This window comes from Trichomycterus rosablanca, chromosome 6, assembly GCF_030014385.1.
Source record: "Trichomycterus rosablanca isolate fTriRos1 chromosome 6, fTriRos1.hap1, whole genome shotgun sequence".
Lineage (NCBI taxonomy): Eukaryota > Metazoa > Chordata > Actinopteri > Siluriformes > Trichomycteridae > Trichomycterus > Trichomycterus rosablanca.
The window spans coordinates 10,267,861-10,285,551 of record NC_085993.1 but is presented as its reverse complement, the minus strand read 5'-3'; the positions used below and the strand labels follow the sequence as shown (position 1 = coordinate 10,285,551).

At 38.6% G+C, this 17,691-nt stretch overlaps 1 protein-coding gene across 1 annotated transcript in view; it reads left to right on the top strand.

Moving 5' to 3' along the window:
* LOC134316718 (copine-9-like) overlaps nt 1-17,691 on the top strand; it is a 128,240-nt gene that overhangs the window by 93,295 nt on the left and 17,254 nt on the right. The window contains exons 8-16 of the mRNA XM_062997148.1: nt 1,666-1,729; nt 7,833-7,936; nt 8,046-8,150; nt 9,750-9,791; nt 12,155-12,230; nt 12,360-12,413; nt 14,389-14,450; nt 16,336-16,382; nt 17,304-17,485. Coding sequence (XP_062853218.1) covers nt 1,666-1,729; nt 7,833-7,936; nt 8,046-8,150; nt 9,750-9,791; nt 12,155-12,230; nt 12,360-12,413; nt 14,389-14,450; nt 16,336-16,382; nt 17,304-17,485 — 736 coding nt within the window. The remainder of the gene's footprint in view (nt 1-1,665; nt 1,730-7,832; nt 7,937-8,045; nt 8,151-9,749; nt 9,792-12,154; nt 12,231-12,359; nt 12,414-14,388; nt 14,451-16,335; nt 16,383-17,303; nt 17,486-17,691) is intronic.

Genomic DNA, 17,691 nt, shown 5'->3' with positions numbered 1-17,691 from the left:
TCTTTCTTTCTTTCTTTCTTTCTTTCTTTCTTTCTTTCTTTCTTTCTTTCTTTCTTTCTTTCTTTCTTTCTTTCTTTCTTTCTTTCTTTCGGTCGGTCGGTCGGTCCTTTCTTTCTTTCTTTCTTTCTTTCTTTCTTTCTTTCTTTCTTTCTTTCTTTCTTTCTTTCTTTCTTTCTTTCTTTCTTTCTTTCTTTCTTTCTTTCTTTCTTTCTTTCTTTCTTTCATCCATCCATCCATCCATTCATCCATCTTTTCATCCACACACGCCCCCCACCAATTCATCCATCCACCCGTCCATTCACCCACCCATCCATCCATTTGTGCTTAGTTTCTGTCTGTTTTCTTTCTTTCTTTTTTATATATGGTTTTTTCAGGTTGTTTGTTCTCTACTTATTTGTTTTCCTCTAAGCCACTGTGTATTTTTAAAAGCAGCTCATGCATTGTCATTCGAACACATTTAAAGGTGCATGCTTAATACCCTTTTCAGCAAATCCAGTCATGCTTAGTTGGACGTTAGTGAATAGGATTTGAAGTCAGAAGCACTTGTAAACATTTTACACCTCTTTATTTCTTTGTGTTAATTGTGTTTACAGCTCACACTCTCAGCCTTTAGACCTTTTACAGGCTCACATCGACTTAGACTCTCTCGTACTGCATTTGAATGGCTAGTGGACACTCATTTACTTTCAGTGCACACTTAGCTTAAACAACAAAAGCATAAACACCTAAGAAAATCAACAACAGATGCGCTCCTTTACAAGTAATGAGGGTGTGGTTGCATCTTATAAACACTCACATTCCTAATGACAGAATGTACTGATCAGCCATAACATTAAAACCACCTCCTTGTTTCTACACTTTTTATCAGCTCCACTTACCATATAGAAGCACTTTGTAGTTCTTCAATTACTGACTGTAGTCCATCTATTTCTCTGCATGCTTTTTTAGCCCCCTTTCATGCTGTTCTTCAATGGTCAGGACCCCCCCAAGACCCCCACAGAGCAGGTATTATTTGGGTGGTGGATGATTCTCAGCACTGCAGTGACACTGACATGGTGGCGGTGTGTTAGTGTGTGTTGTTCTGGTATGAGTGGATAACCTCACTGTCACTGCTGGACTGAGAATAGTCCACCAACCAAAAATATCCAGCCAACAGCGCCCCATGTGCAGGATCCTGTGATCACTAGAAGATGACCAACTCAAATGGCAGCAATTGATGAGCGATCGTCTCTGACTTTACATCTACAAGGTGGACCAACTAGGTAGGAGTGTCTAATAGAGTTGACAGTGAGTGGACACAGTATTTAAAAATTCCAGCAGCGCTGCTGTGTCTGATCCACTCATACCAGCACAACACACGCTAACACACCACCACCATGTCAGTGTCACTGCAGTGCTAAGAATGATCCAGCACCTAAATAATACCTGCTCTGGGATGGTCCTGTGGGGGTCCCGACCATTGAAGAACAGGGTGAAAGCAGGCTAAAAGGTATGTGGAGAAACAGATGGACTACAGTCAGTAATTCCTGACTAATAAAACAGCTGATAAAGTGGACAGTGAGTGTAGAAACAAGGAGGTGGTATGTCAATGTATGTCATATGTACCTGAAATGACTTTCTCTTATTGCTCTATTTTCTCTTTGTCTCCCTCTTTGTTTCTTTTAGTGGGATTCCAGGAAAGAAATGTGGTACCATTATCTTAACTGCTGAGGAGCTCAGCAACTGCAGGGTCAGTTCAGCAAACTCAAAAATAAATAAGTTTTGAAAGCATCTAGTAAAAACTGATACCAGTTCAAGCTGAAGAGCAAACTAATATGTAAAGATGTGAATATATCAAATAAACATAGTCCTAGGAAAACACACAGCACTATGTTTCTCCTTTTAAAAACATGAATTATGTACTTTCTTTATTATTTATGCTTGAAATAATTAGAAGCCATCACTCACCTTATTCACTGTCTCAACCGCTTATGCCAAGTTCACACTACATGACTTTTCAAGTCGTCAGGTCGCTGTACAGTTCGCACTACACAACTGGATCTCTTGTAATGGGGAGTCTTTCAACTACGTTCTGTCACAAAACAAACCCGAGATGTGACGAAAGGTTTAATGATACCACGTCCAAAAATGCATGTCAACAAGTAGCGAGCAGTCAAAGTTTGTGCGCTGATGTGCAGCGTAAAATCAAAGAGGAAAAATAAATGAATCTGAGTGTATTTTGCTTGGATTGTTTTATAGTGAGTTGGAGGTTAATAATTATTTTTTGCAATGCAGCGTTGGTGTTTTGTAGAGAACGATAAGGTCAGAAATACTGTAAAACTTGTGTGTGTGCCGATGTATTCTGATATAAACTATATTAAGCCCCTGAACCACCTTTTACACATTTCCCCTGCGTTTCCCCTCACACCGTATCTTGTGTTCTCATTGGCTGTTCGACATAGCACTCATTGCCAGTCGGCCAACTCAGATCCAGATATCTGACATGCTAGAAATCTCGATTCGGTCGCCAAGCCTCGGCGAGTTGCTTGGATCGAGTTGTTGAGTAGTTCACACATAGCGACCAAAAGCCGAGTTTCGATCGCAGAGCGAACGCCGAGTTGCTCCCGAGCCGGCAAATATAGCGCCGACCAGTCGCAGAGCAAAAATCAGGGCAAAAGTCGTGTAGTGTGAACTAGGTGGGGAGGTGCTGGAGCCTATTCCAGCTTTTCAAACACAGGGCAGACACACATACACACCCATTCACCTATAGGGCAATTCAGTTTCTCCAATTAACCTGGCTGCATGTTTTTGGACTGTGGGAGGAAACCAGAGCTCCTGGAGGAAACCCACCCAGACACAGGGAGAACATCCAAACTCCGCACAGAAAGGACCCGGACCGCCCCACCTGGGGATTGAACCCAGGATCTTCTTGCTGTTAGGTGACAGTGCTACCCACCGAGCCACCATGCAGCCGTATGACAGAACTGCTAGAACTAAATAGTTTGTAGTTATTAACTGTACTTAATGCATTCATAGATTGAAGTTGATAAATCTTAGTGCATTTGCGGTGCAGTTGGTGCTGCACCATCCTGGGGTGTACTGGATGTTTTTAAGCTGATCATGATTATACCATACAAATGTCTGGTGTCACAATGACAAAAGTCCAAAAAAACCCAGAACATAAAATGAAAGCTGGCTGCAGTTTACCTTTAGATGAGGTTGGAATGCTATCTCCCACACTGGTCCATGTCATAGGTCTAATCTGCCAGAAGAATTAGCAGAAGAAGAAAACAATGAACTAATAAGCAGCACTGTTTTGGATGATAAATAAAAGCCAACAAATGATTTACTTTTTTCCAGCATGAAGCATAATACAAAAAAGTCTAAATTATTGCTTTATTTTCTACTTTCTTTAGCTTTTCAGTTTCATTTCTTTGGGCGTATTATTGATCTTAGCGGGACTAACTGCTCTCATTATTATCATAACATTATGACCACTGACAGGTGAAGTGAATAACACTGATTATCTCTTCATCACGGCACCTGTTAGTGGGTGGGATATATTAGGCAGCAAGTGAACATTTTATCCTCAAAGTTGATGTGTTAGAAGCAGAAAAAATGGGCAAGCGTAAGGATTTGATCGAGTTTGACAAGGGCCTGATTGTGATGGCTAGATGACTGGGTTAGAGCATCTCCAAAACCGCAGCTCTTGTGGGGTGTTTCCGGTCTGCAGTGGTCATTATCTATCAAAAGTGGTACAAGGAAGGTACAGTGGTAATCCAGCGACAGTCATGGGAGGCCAAGGCTCATCAATGCACGTGGGGAGCAAAATCTGGCCCGTGTGGTCCGATCCAACAGACGAGCTACTGTAGCTCAAATTACTGAAGCAGTTAATGCTGGTTCTGATAGAAAGGTGTCAGAATACACAGTGCATCACAGTTTGTTGCATGTGGAACAGCAAAAGGGGGACCAACACAATATTAGGAAAGTGGTCATAATGTTATGCCTGATCGGTGTATAAGCTAATACATGCCTATGATTGCCAGGTAAAATCACATTCACATGACTGACAGGTAAAACAGAAATGGCCTCCTGGGATGGCTGACGAAGAACTCATTCTTGATTAGCCCTGTTGATTAAAAAGGTTGAATAAATTTATTTCATTATCAGCTGGCGGTTGATGTTAAAATTAGGTTTAAAGCTGGAGAGCTGTCACACACCTCAGTGCTGCTGAGAGAGAAATCTGTCGCTCTGATGAATCTGACTGAGTACAAAATCGACACTTTCTTAGCCTGCATGCACAGCACATGTTGATTTATGAGCTTTTTATGAATTAACATGAGAGATTGGATAGCACTGGTGCAATGACCTACAGGTTTTAAAATCACTAGTACACGGTTTCCCAACCTTTTCCGGGTCTCTACCCCTTTTTTTCAGTGGCCAAGTAGGCTGCGAGTCCTTTAGCCTTCTTTGGTCTCATACAACTAAACAAAAACACAGTAAAATAGATTTTTCAAAACACAACTCTTTAATTTAACTGTTCAAAACAAATATTACCAGAGCTTGGATCTCGAATACATCGTATCGAATCTCAGCTCTGGCTTGACGGCTGAAGCTGAGCGGCCACATGAACAACTATTGGCCTGTTTTTCATATGGGAGGGCCTAAGCCGGATAGGGTCTCTCTCTCATGACTGGTGCAATTGCGACCTCTGCTGGCTGATTGATGCCGCCTGCACAGAGATGAGAAAAGAGTGCTCTTAGGGTGTGTCCCTCTGTACACGCAGCTAGGCTGCACTGCACTCGTCAAAGTGCAGGTGATAAGATGCATACGGCATGCTGCCCACGTGTCGGAGGGGGTGTGGGTTAGCTTTGTTCTCCTCAATTAGATTAGAGATTTGCATTGGTGGAGAGGAAGCATGACGCAATGGGGCAATTGGCCGTGCTAAAAAGGGGAGAAAATGCATAAACAAAATATAAAGAAAAACTAAACATTGTCATTACCGGTCAAACTTATAAAGCCAAATTGTAGGTATTCTTTTGAATATTTACGTTTTTTCTCCATTGGTGTTAATTTCCACGACAGTGTATGCAATTTAAATTTACAAGCAATCGTTTGTTCCGACTTTAAAAGTAACTTTAAAAAATAACAAAATGTATTATTGTCATCTGATTTACCCATCTAGTCACGCAGGAAAACATGCTTACACAACTTCTGGGGTGGCACGGTTGCTCGGTGGGTAGCACTGTCACCTCACAGCAAGAAGGTCCTGTGTTCGATTCCCAGGTGAGGCGGTTCAGGTCCTTTCTGTGTGGAGTTTGCAAGTTCTCCTCGTGTCTGCGTGGGTTTCCTCCGGGTGCTCCGGTTTCCTCCCACAATCCAAAGACATGCAAGTGAGGTGAATTGGAGATACTAAATTGTCCATGACTGTGTTCAATATAACCTTGTGAACTGATGAACCTTGTGTAATGAGTAACTACCGTTCCTGACATGAATGTAACCAAAAGTGTAAAACATGACGTTAAAATCCTAATAAAACAAACAAACAAACGCAACTTCTGTTTACACAGCGCCTACACAACTTCCGCTTACACAACTTCCAGAGGTTCGGTAATTAAGTAAGCATACATGTCATATTACGAAGTACTTTTTATAATTTAATGATTGTTAAATTAATTACTTAAATTAAAAACCTGTGGCGACCCCCCGAAAATGACCCACCGGTTGGGAAACACTGCACTAGTAGAGCACTGCTTGTGACAAGTAAAGTTGTTTGTTTTTGGAATCCTAGATTAGATGCTGGAATGTGCATGTAAGAAAATGACTACATATTAGTTTGGAGTGGTTCCTTCAGAGCTTTCTGGTGTGCCTGGTAATTCTGTGGTAGTATCTTGGTAGGGATCTGATCTTTGTTTTAAGATGCTGGGGAAAACATTTGTATTACTTAATTGTGAATTCACTATGACTTTGGATCAGATCTATTATTAAAAGGAAACTGCTGACTGAGTACATTCCGGGTCACTGGGTTCCGGGTGACTGCATCTTTTGAGTGCATTTACTAGTAATAGTTAGATAATTAAGCAATAGAACACGAGAGGGAGTGTGTTATCGCGAATAACATCACGGTGAGTGCCGTAGATCATCACAGCCGTGATGTTATTCGCGATAACACACTCCCTCTCGTGTTCTTTTGCTTTTATACAACAGTTTTTACAAAATAAAGAAAGAAAATAAATCAAAGAAGCCCTGAATTTCATATTAAATATGCTTTAATATTGACAATACCTTCCACCAAAAAGTAGTTCCACAACGAATATAAAGTTTAACACTACAAAGCAGACATCCCAAGTTGCAAAAACTCATTTCAGGGAGGTAAGAACAACAACAAGAAGAAAGCAAGAACCTCCGAAGGGAAAAAAAGAAATAAAAAAACCTCTCGCACACACCAAAGGCTATGGATGAAAACAGAACTACTAGGAGCTGCTAACTGGCTTAACTAACTGTTTGCGTTACAAACACATTAATGTTCCCTACATAGTGCACTAGATTGTGTATCAGATCATGGATATATGTTCCCTACATAGTGCACTAGATAGTGATTTAGACAATTGGTTATGTTCCCTACACAGTGCGCTAGATGACTGTGTATCAGATAACGGATTTAAAACGCGACCGGGAAAAAAAGTCTGTCGCCTGCGTGCGCGTTTATGTGCATGAAGCTTGTTGTTAATGGCAACGCGTCAGCGGAGTAATACCATTGTGGTGTGAAAAGGCCGTGCTGTTATCACGAATATCAGCACGTTTAGAACGCTTCTCAACCAATCAGATTGTAAGGTCGGAACTACCTGTTGTATAACTGGCAATAATTCTATCAAGGGATATACAAGCAGTTACAGCTGAAGTCAATTTTTTTACGAATGCATGTAGGGAGCATGTACAGTATGCCATGTGAGGCTTGGGATTTGTGATGTGTGTATTATTATTATTAGTAGTAGCAGTAGTAGTATAACCTTTTTTTTGTAAATGGTAAATTACCTCCTGGTTCCTTGTTAGTAATTTTAATTGACCACAGCTGGTGACCTCTCTCTACTCATATAAATAGGGCTGGTTTCTAAACTCTATTTACAGTGGTCTCTTTGCCAAGATCAACAAAAAACCCATATTGTCACCTTATGCTGAGTAAATATTACTCTTAATGATCAGCTCTAATCCAAGAACCAACAAAACAGGTCTGTCATAAATAAGAAGCTGGTTAAGCAAGCAGTATATGGCCAAGTAAGCTTTACATAAAAATTGACTGCCTGCTGTTTTCTTCATTGTTTATTAATGCATTCATTATTTACCAGGCCATTCCTAATAAATACAACAAAATAAAATGCATATCTACTTATTAATAACCTTAAGAAGCTTAGAGTCAGTCACAAGAAGGCTGTATGAGCCAGATTATGTGTGATAAACATAAGATGGAAGGAGTGCAGCTCACACAAAGTAAATACAAAGAATACGGAGAAATGGGATGCGTTGTTTTCTTTGGCAGTGCTTAGGTGCTTGTGATTTTGACAGGACTAAATTCTCATTATGTTATATTTACACAAGTAGATGAGGTGTTATATTTCTCAGTTTTGTGAGCTTGTGTCTATATGTATATGCATTTTCTATTGGCTTCTGTCCCTGTGGAACAACATTTCTCAAATATGTTTTTAAATTGGATTTGTATTAAAGTTTTATTCTATTTGGTATGAATTGACTGGAGATGTAATCTCACTAGTATTCTGCTGTAAAGAGAATATAAAAAGTGTTTTATTTTTTTGTTTCACCTTTGAGTAGCACTGTCTTTCTATTTGTACCTTTAGGATATTGCTACTATGCAGCTGTGTGCCAATAAACTGGACAAAAAGGACTTCTTCGGCAAGTCTGATCCATTTTTGGTGTTCTACCGCAGCAATGAGGATGGGACGTGAGTAAAAGGGCAACGGAAGAGCCCTAACTAAAAATAAAGATAGTATTTATCTTGACATAAGTTCAGATGTCAGTTATTTAGTTATTTATGTCTGTGTTGCATGTAGGTTTACTATCTGCCATAAGACAGAGGTGGTTAAGAACACATTAAACCCAGTGTGGCAGCCCTTTACCATCCCTGTACGTGCACTGTGTAATGGTGACTATGACAGGTGAGCTATGCTAAATAACAAATTTTATTAACTGTTTACCAGGTACCATATCTATATCTATAAACATATGCACAGACTAAGTCAATTGGTGAATACAATGTATTTTTATTACAAATTATATTAGCAAAACTATTTGATTGAAAAGTGTAATATTCAAAAAATACATACATTTCAGACATTCCTAGTGTTTGGCTTTACTAAAAAGGAAGTAATCATGCAAATTACATTGTATAAAAATATAATATATATAATAATTTTTTTTGTCTGATTTTCAGCCTTTCCATTGATGCACTTACACTATATTGCCAAAGGTATTCACTAACCCATCCAAATCATTGAATTCAGGTGTTCCAATCACTTCCATGGCCACAGGTGTATAAAACCCAAGCACCTAGGCATGCAGACTGCTTCTACAAACATTTGTGAAAGAATGGGTTGCTCTCAGGAGCTCAGTAAATTCCAGCGTGGTACCGTGATAGGATGCCACCTGTGCAAGTCCCGTGTTGAAATTTCCTCACTACTAAATATTCAGCATCAGTCTGACCTCACAAATGCGCTTCTGGAACACACTCCTAAACCTTGTGGAAAACCTTCCCAGAAGAGTTGAAGCTGTTATAGCTGCAAAGGGTGGGCCGACATCATAATAAACCCTATGGATTAAGAATGGGATGTCATGCGTGTGAAGGCAGACAAGCAAATACTCAATAGCTTAATTATTGTTAGCAACTGTTGTTTACTTTATAAACCTTATAAACAAAGCAACACAATATGAAATTCTAAAATCCATGTAGATTTTCAACTTTGTTGAACTGTATTCAGCTCAAATGGTTATGTTGGTTATATGATTTGTAATAACAGTGTATTAAACAATAATAACATTGTATTAGCATTAGCATAATAATATTAAAAATTGAGAACGGCTGCAAAATAAAAGCAATTTTACTAGTGGACAGACTTAAAGATTAGATTTCTCTTATATATGCAGTGATATTATTAAACAGCTCGAACATACAGTATTTTTATTTTTACTTTTTCAGGGGTGCCAGTAATTCTGGAGCTGACTGTATAAATGTACATGCTGATATATTTGTCACAGAAATTTTTTTTAATTATTCCAAAAAATATGCAAAAAGGTTATTACATTTTCACATTCTTGAGCTGTTGATGTTTGTCCTGTTTCAAATGCAAAACGAAACTTTGCCAGATTTAAAGGACAGCCTTGAAAGGTACTCAGTTGGGGCAGACTGTGACTGCTGAATAAGAATAAGGTTTTGAGGATAATATCCAGATAATAAGAAGACATCCGGTTTGAGTGTCTATAATTGCACTCCAGTGATTTCTCTGCTCTTCTTTGTAATTGGGTATTTGCTCACCACACATTGCAGCCAGATTGAATATTAAACACAAAATTCTGACAGTTGGACAGTTGGACCCTTTGTTTGCCTGTTTATATTACAGCAGGTCTTAAAAAGCAGTTGAAAGAACAGTGTGTTGCTTTCAGCGTTTTCAGTTTTGTGGTTGCAATCTGTTCTCTTTTTTTTGTTTTGTATTTTATTTTTTTCTTCTATATCCATAAATTTGTCTCCCACTCTTTCACAGAACTGTTAAAGTAGACGTCTACGACTGGGATCGAGATGGAAGGTAAATTTAGTCTTTACCAGATATAACTACTTCTCACATTTCATTTTACAGTCTGGGCGATGCCAGCATGAGGATATCAGTACTCGATAAAGCAGACTGCTTATGCCCTGTGTCTGTCTAACCTACAAGGAGGAGGGCAGAAGAATTAGGATTAGGCTCAGGTTAGCATTGACAGTGAAGTATGGCAGAAGGTGTGTGTCATGGATGAAAGACAGGGACCAATGAGTGTGAAGCAACATGGTTCCCGTTCTTTTCCAATTACCTTGACCTTGTTTACTCATTCTCTGGTGACTTCTTGCTTCAGTGCGCACTAACTCCCACACATACACACCCATGCACACTTACACACTCTTGGAAATAATTTAATTGATTAAATCTTTGTTTGGCAGGGGACTCTTTGCACCCAATTTGGATATTTTCAATGTCACTCCACACTTTGGCAACATAAAGCTGGTGGCCACATCTTTACACTGGCCGGCAGCAGATTCATACATAGAGCCTCAGCAAAGAGGACCATGTTACTTCGACATGCCATTTGTGTCTGTGCCTAGACCAAACAGTAGGAGACGATGTACCAATAAGGTGAAAACCCACAAGGCCTTCTCTCCTTAAGACACACCCAACTGGGTCTTTTGAGGTCTCAGACTCAAACTAAAGAATTGATGGATGGCAGTGGTGGTCTTATGTACTGACCGCTGCGACACCCAAGCTCTCAATTAGACATCACTTTATTTCAAGTGTTTGTTATTACAAAGCCCATACCTGAAAACTATGGGAAAAGAATCTGTGATGTATTAACACTTTTGAATCTGTGTAAATGACAAAAGTACAAAGAAATGACTTATTTGGAATGGATTTGTGCATCTAGAATCACATAAAAAGTACTTTCTTACAGAAGCAACATAAATTTTCATTTTCATTGATCCGTGTGCCACAGTTGCATTCTAATTGCATGTAATTTGCATCAGCCGCAAAATCCGCAATTCACTGTAATTTACACGAATCATGTCCTAAATCAGTCAGGTGTAACTGACTATTAAGCAGGTTTTACAAGATAAATGTTAGCAAAGCGTAGTATTTTGGCAGATTTGTCACATATACTAAATCTTTGTTTTCCATTGCTGAAGCTGCCCACAGGCCTAAGAATGGTATTTTTGTTTATTAATTAGGATCATGTTTTACAATATTTGGTTACATTCATGACAGGACAGGTAGTTACTCCTTACACAAGATTCATTAGTTCACAAGTTTAATGTCAAACACAGTCAGGGACAATTTTGCATCTCCAATTCACCTCACTTGTACGTCTTTGGACTGTGGGAGGAAACCGAAGCTCCTGGAGGAAACCCACACAGACATGGAAACTCCACACATAAAGGACCCATACCACCCCACCTGGGGGTCAAACCCAGGACCTTCTTGCTGTGAGGTGACCGTGCCGCCCTAAGAATATAAAGTATAAAGAATACTGCTTTTGTACTGTGGACTCTGAAGTATCAATTGGGTTTAGATGTTAGAAAGCTATAATAATAAAGGTCTGCCTAAAATTGCACAAGAAGCTTAAAAAGTGCCTGGATTTGACTCCACAGTGGGGTAGCCAGGGTCTTTTCTGTGTGAAATTAGCTTGTTCTTGAAATGTCCACATGGGGAAAGTCCGAAGTCATGCATTATGCTTTAGGTGTGTGTCAATGTGTATGTGTGTGTGTGTCTGCCCTGTGATGCACTAGTGACTTGTCCAGGGTGTTTCCTGCCTGATGCACTATGACCTCTGCTGGCTGATTGATGGTGCCTGCACAGAGGTGGGGAAAGAGTGTGGATCAGGGTGTCTCTCCGTACACAAGGCTGATCCGAAAATATACACTTGCCCAGCGTGGGTGACAAAATGCAAACGGCTGCTGCCCACGTGTCGGAGGAGGCGTGGGTTAGCTTTGTTCTTCTCAATTCAGAGCGGGGGTCAGCATTAGTGGAGAGGAAGCGTGACGCAATCGGGCAATTGGACGTGCTAAAAAGTCAGGAGAGAACAGGGAGAAAATGCATAAACAAAATATTAAAAAATATATATACTATTTCTTGAAACTGTGTGCTAAGACTACAGGTAAACAATTAACCGTACAGTACACTCATTATGGTACTATAATGCTGCGCTGTAATCATTCAGTCAGTGTAATTCCAACCTTAGCCTTCTTTCTAAGACACCTCCTGCCACTTCCTTCCATCACAGAGGATGAATAGGAACGTCATTTTTCAATTCTGAAAGAATGTCAGTAAAGTAATGAAAGTTTGAAGAGCTCTAGACTGTTCATACAGACGGATTGTCTCCTGGTATAACAGAGAAAACCCCTCTGTTTTTCTTTCTCCTTCAGTCATGACTTTATTGGAGAGTTTACCACCAGTTACAGAGAGCTGTCTCGCGGTCAGAGCCAGTTTAATGTGTACGAGGTAAGACTTGGCTATCACCCACCACACATAATGAGCATTATTAATAATGTGCATTATTGTCTAAATAACTGATTTTAAAATATCATTTTGTTTATGGATTGTATAATCTTTAAATATTCACTTGTATAGGTTTTGAATCCTAAAAAGAAAGGAAAGAAGAAGAAATATATAAACTCTGGCACAGTAAGTACCTGTTTAAACTCATTGTAGCTCCTTTTACAGTCAAAAACTAGTTAATTACTAGACTACCTTTCCAGTATTATACTTAAATACTGCCACAGTAATGTACCAGGTTCAACTCATTCAGTTACAGAAGATATGATCCAATGTAAAAAAACAAAAAACAAATTGCCCTTTTCTGACAGCCTTCAGTGCTTTGAAAAAGTATTTCCCCCCCTTTATTTACTCAATTTTTGTCTATTTATTAGACTTAAGAGTTTAAGATTTAAATAGAAAATGCAGTACAACACAAGAATTAAAAGTCAAGACACAAAATACATTTTTACCTGATTTTTGTACTTAATAAAAATATTTATACAACACCTACACCGATCAGCCATAACTTAAAACCACCTCCTTGTTTCTACACTCACTGTCCATTTTATCAGCTCCGCTCACCATATAGACGCACTTTGTAGTTCTACAATTACTGACTGTAGTCCATCTGTTTCTCTGCATGCTTTGTTAGCCCCCTTTTCATGCTGTTCTTCAATGGTCAGGACTCTCCCAGGACCACTACAGAGTAGGTATTATTTGGATGGTGGATCATTCTCAGCACTGCAGTGACACTGACATGATGGTGGTGTGTTAGTGTGTGTTGTGCTGGTATGAGTGGATCAGACACAGCAATGCTGCTGGAGTTTTTAAACACCTCACTGTCACTGCTGGACTGAGAATAGTCCACCAACCAAAAATATCCAGCCAACAGCATCCTGTGATCACTGATGAAGGTCTAGAAGATGACCAACTCAAACAGCATCAATAGATGAGCGATCGTCTCTGACTTTACATCTACAAGGTGGACCAACTAGGTAGGAGTGTCTAATAGAGTGGACAGTGAGTAGACATGGTATTTAAAAGCTCCAGCAGCACTGCTGTGTCTGATCCACACATACCAGCACAACACACACTAACACACCACCACCATGTCATTGTAACTGCAGTGCTGAGAATCATCCACCACCTAAATAATACCTGCTCTGTGGTGGTCCTGTGGGGGGCCTGACTATTGAAGAACAGAGTAAAAGCAGGTTAAAAAGTATGTAGAGAAACAGATGGACTACAGTCAGTAATTGTAGAACTATAAAGTGATTCTATATGGTAAGTGGAGCTGATAAAATGAACAGTGAGTGTAGAAACAAGGAGCTGGTTTTAATGTTATAGCTGATCGGTGAATCACCCATGTAAAAATTAATTGTATCCCTAGACTTTATAATTAATTGTGCCACAAAATCTTGGGATACCCTTTTAGCATGAGGTGCCTGTTTAAAATCCTGTCACACATTTTAATAAGGTTCAGTTTGGCAACTATGAAACCTTATTTTTTGTAGAGATAGACTTTCTCTAGTTCTTTGGGTGTAGTCTTGTTGTTACACTTTATTTGACTTTAATGATAAGGTTCAATATGCAGAGTTGGCTAAAATCAAGACTGTGGTGCAATGTTGTAATTATTACAGGTCTTTAAACAGAGATAGAAAATGTCTTGGTGTTTAACCATTGTCCCCTTGCAGATTTTACTCCAAAACATATTCCCTGACTTGGTGTTTTGATGACTAAATGTTGGCTAAAATGTTGATCCAAAATCTTTCATAGATTTCAATCTATAGAATATAGTTTAGATTAGTGAGGGTAAAGGTCATAGGATGCGATTTATCTTTCTTTTGTTAAATTTACAAATGAAACCATACAGTTATTGGGGATTATCCTAAACTAAAATACCCTCATATTGATGAGATGATCTGTCAGAATTACATGCAGTGATACTTCCTTCTAAGCAGACAAGTAGACCTGAACCATGCATTACACATGTAGCATTTACACTCACGTTTTTCCATTCATTTATTATTATTAAAGTTTTCCTTCAATCTGTCACCTGTAAACATTAGCTTTTAATGACATGTGTGAGTGAGTTGCCTAATCATTTTGTTTTTCTCTAAAGGTGACATTACTGTCCTTTAAGGTTGAATCTGAGTACACATTTGTGGACTACATCAGAGGAGGGTAAGCTGAATAATCATACTGTTACAGATTTTCTTCTGTTCTGCCTCAGATTCCTACTTAAAAACCAATTAAGTGCTGCTAATTTTATTTGTGCTGAAAAACTGCACTTACTTGCACCTACAGTTATATATTTTCAGTTAGATAACAGCCAAGTGAAATGAAACAATATTTGTATAGCGCTTTGCTTTTTATTTATTTATTTTTTGGCTATTGAAGCGGTGCCCAGAGCTTTTGTTTACTGTAGAAAGTAACATTTCAGCTGCCAAATACAGATACAGGTTTGTCGTTTAGCATGTCGTTTAGATCCAAACCCTTCAGTCGGCTAAATCTCAGCGGGGGTGTCAAGCATTGGTTACATTTCAATTACACTTTAGTAATTTATGTACACAATTACATGTAATGAAATAAATAAAATAAACCCTAACAAATCCTTATGAATTGTGTTAAATATTAAATTAATCTATCATTTCATGGAATAAAGGTCATGTTTAGGTCAAAAGAAGTGAACACAAGCTGCTATTGTACAGGCAGTTACTTTACAATTAATACAATAAAAAAGTGCCAAAGAGAGGAGACCCTACCAAGTAGTACTTAGTAACACCTCCTTTGATAAATATCCCAGCTTTCAAATGCTTTTGTAGCCAACTAGGAGATCTATACTTGTTTTAGGAATGTGATTACACATGGGGGTCTTGCTTTGCCTCTCTAGTTGGCATATGAGCAAAACTTGACTTTATTTTTACAGTTTCCCTAAATAATATTTGGACACTATAAATTCAAATCTGTTTAAAGCAAATTAAATTTGCTTGAAGTTTACTCCAACACTGCTAAATTCATGTTACATTCATTAGAGTGCCCTGGTTCAAAAATAGGGACGTGTAAATAAAAATACACCCTAAATGAAATAGTGGCAGTGTTTTACCTTAATACAATAAAAAGGTTGTGGATGAGTGAAGAGGACAACACAGAATGTCCATTTACCAAAGTATATTCAGAATAATTCCTATACACTGTCTTATTATTACCTGCACAGTAAGCTAGCTATGCAATTTCAGGTCTTCTTCAGGTCTTTGAAAAAAAGGAATAGACAGACATATATACATAGACGTTAAGTCAAAGTATTAGCATTGTTAATGTAGCCATTTTGATAACTTGATAACAAGAATATAACAGAATCCTGTAATGTCAGTAACACTAGATGTAGTCAAAACAAAGTTTAAAAATTACTGTAGCAATTACCTTGATCCCTTGTTTTGCATATGTCAGGTTTTATTGAGATTACAGGTAGGGTTCCTGCTATCAAGGTATCTGAACAGCTACATTAACAATGCTGACACTTTTATCAATTTGTGAAGTCATGTACATTACCCCAGAAAGATTTAGGCTTTATTTTCAAAGCCTTTGCCTTTATACAAGTAATGCATTAGCATTTATTCTATGAGCCATAAATGTGGCAAATGTTCAGTACAACTAATATCTACAGTTTAAATCTGTATGATCTGTACCTAAATAAAACTACCTATACTGCAAAGACTACACACATAACTAATGACTTTCATTTAAGATCATATTGAAGTTACAGTGTCTTCAGTGTTTCCTGTTTTGTGTCCTAGATAGAGTCCTCTTGGAGTTAATTGCACATTGTGGTAGATGTATGTCAAGTAGCTCCTAGACTGCACTGCTGTGATAACTAACAAAATTCTTTCAGCCAGAATGCAGTTCTGAGACTTCTCAGATCTAATATTAGTCTGATAGCTAAATAGCAATAATACAAATGCATAAATATTTTTATTTTTAGACTCATGATCTAAAAAGTCCAAATTGGCCAGTGCTTTTGTTTTAAAGATTGCATTTGTTTCTGTGTGTACTATGGTTGACCCCACAGGACACAACTCAACTTCACAGTGGCCATAGATTTCACAGCATCAAATGGTAAGTGAGTGCCATCAGCAAGTTCTTACTTAAAATATAAAAAAATCTAAGAAATAAAATGATAGCCAGCAATAAGTTGTATAAATACAATAAAAAAAGTAAAAACTAGCCATTAAGACAGAATGTTCTGGAAAAATAATACCCATATGGTTTCCATATGAATCGACTTGCAGACAATACTACTACTACTACTACTACTAATAAAATGACTGAACAACTCGGCACTTGATTGGATATGCGTTTGGCTAAGGCTATGCTAAGGCTGAGCGGCCACATGAACAACGATTGGCCTGTTGTTCAGATATGGGCGGGACTAAGCCGCATTGGGTCTCTCTCCCATGACTGGTGCAATTACGACCTCTGCTGGCTGATTGATGGCGCCAGCACAGAGATGAGAAAAGAGTGCTCTTAGGGTGTGTCCTCTCCGTACACAACGCTGAGCTGCACTGCACTCTTCAAAGTGTAGGTGATAAGATGCATATGGCTGCTGCCCTCGTGTCGGAGGGGGCGTGGGTTAGCTTCGTTCTCCTCAATCAGAGCAGGGATCGGCATTGGAGAGGAAGCGTGACGCAATCGGGCAATTGGACGTGCTAAACAGGGAGAAAAAGGGGAGAAAATGCATAAATAAAATATATAAAATAAAATAAAAAGAAAGTGAGTAACCTATGTTGACAATTGTATTCGTGTGTTACCATAGCTAGCTTGTATCCATTCTTCGGTGGAAAATTATAAATTGTATTTTTTTTGTAATTGAAAGTATAAGTAATTTTACAATAGAGACTACGTATACTTCTTTTTGTCACTACTATTTTACACAATACAATCTGACCTGACTGTAAATTATTGAATTTGTGCAAGTCACTCTGGATAAGAGCATCTGCTAAATAGTTAATTGAAAATGTGTTTCCTCTCTAATTCTAGGAAACCCTGCTCAGCCAACCTCCCTGCACTACATGAGCCCATATCAGATGAACACCTATGCCATGGCACTGAAGGCAGTAGGAGAGATTATACAGGACTACGACAGTGACAAGCACTTCCCTGCCTATGGATTTGGAGCCAAACTGCCTCCGGATGGCAAAATTTCCCACGCTTTTCCTCTGGTAAAATTTTCCTTTATGTACAATTTAAACAGATTAAGTCAGAAATAGTAACAATATACGGATCTACACATCCCCCCTAGTGAGTAATTCAAGAATGTATAGAAATATAGTTAAATATTTACATTGGAAATGCCACTGTATTTTACTGGGTATCCTGTTACAGCAGACTGTCACATATAAATGAATATTTGTCCATTTAAAAAGCA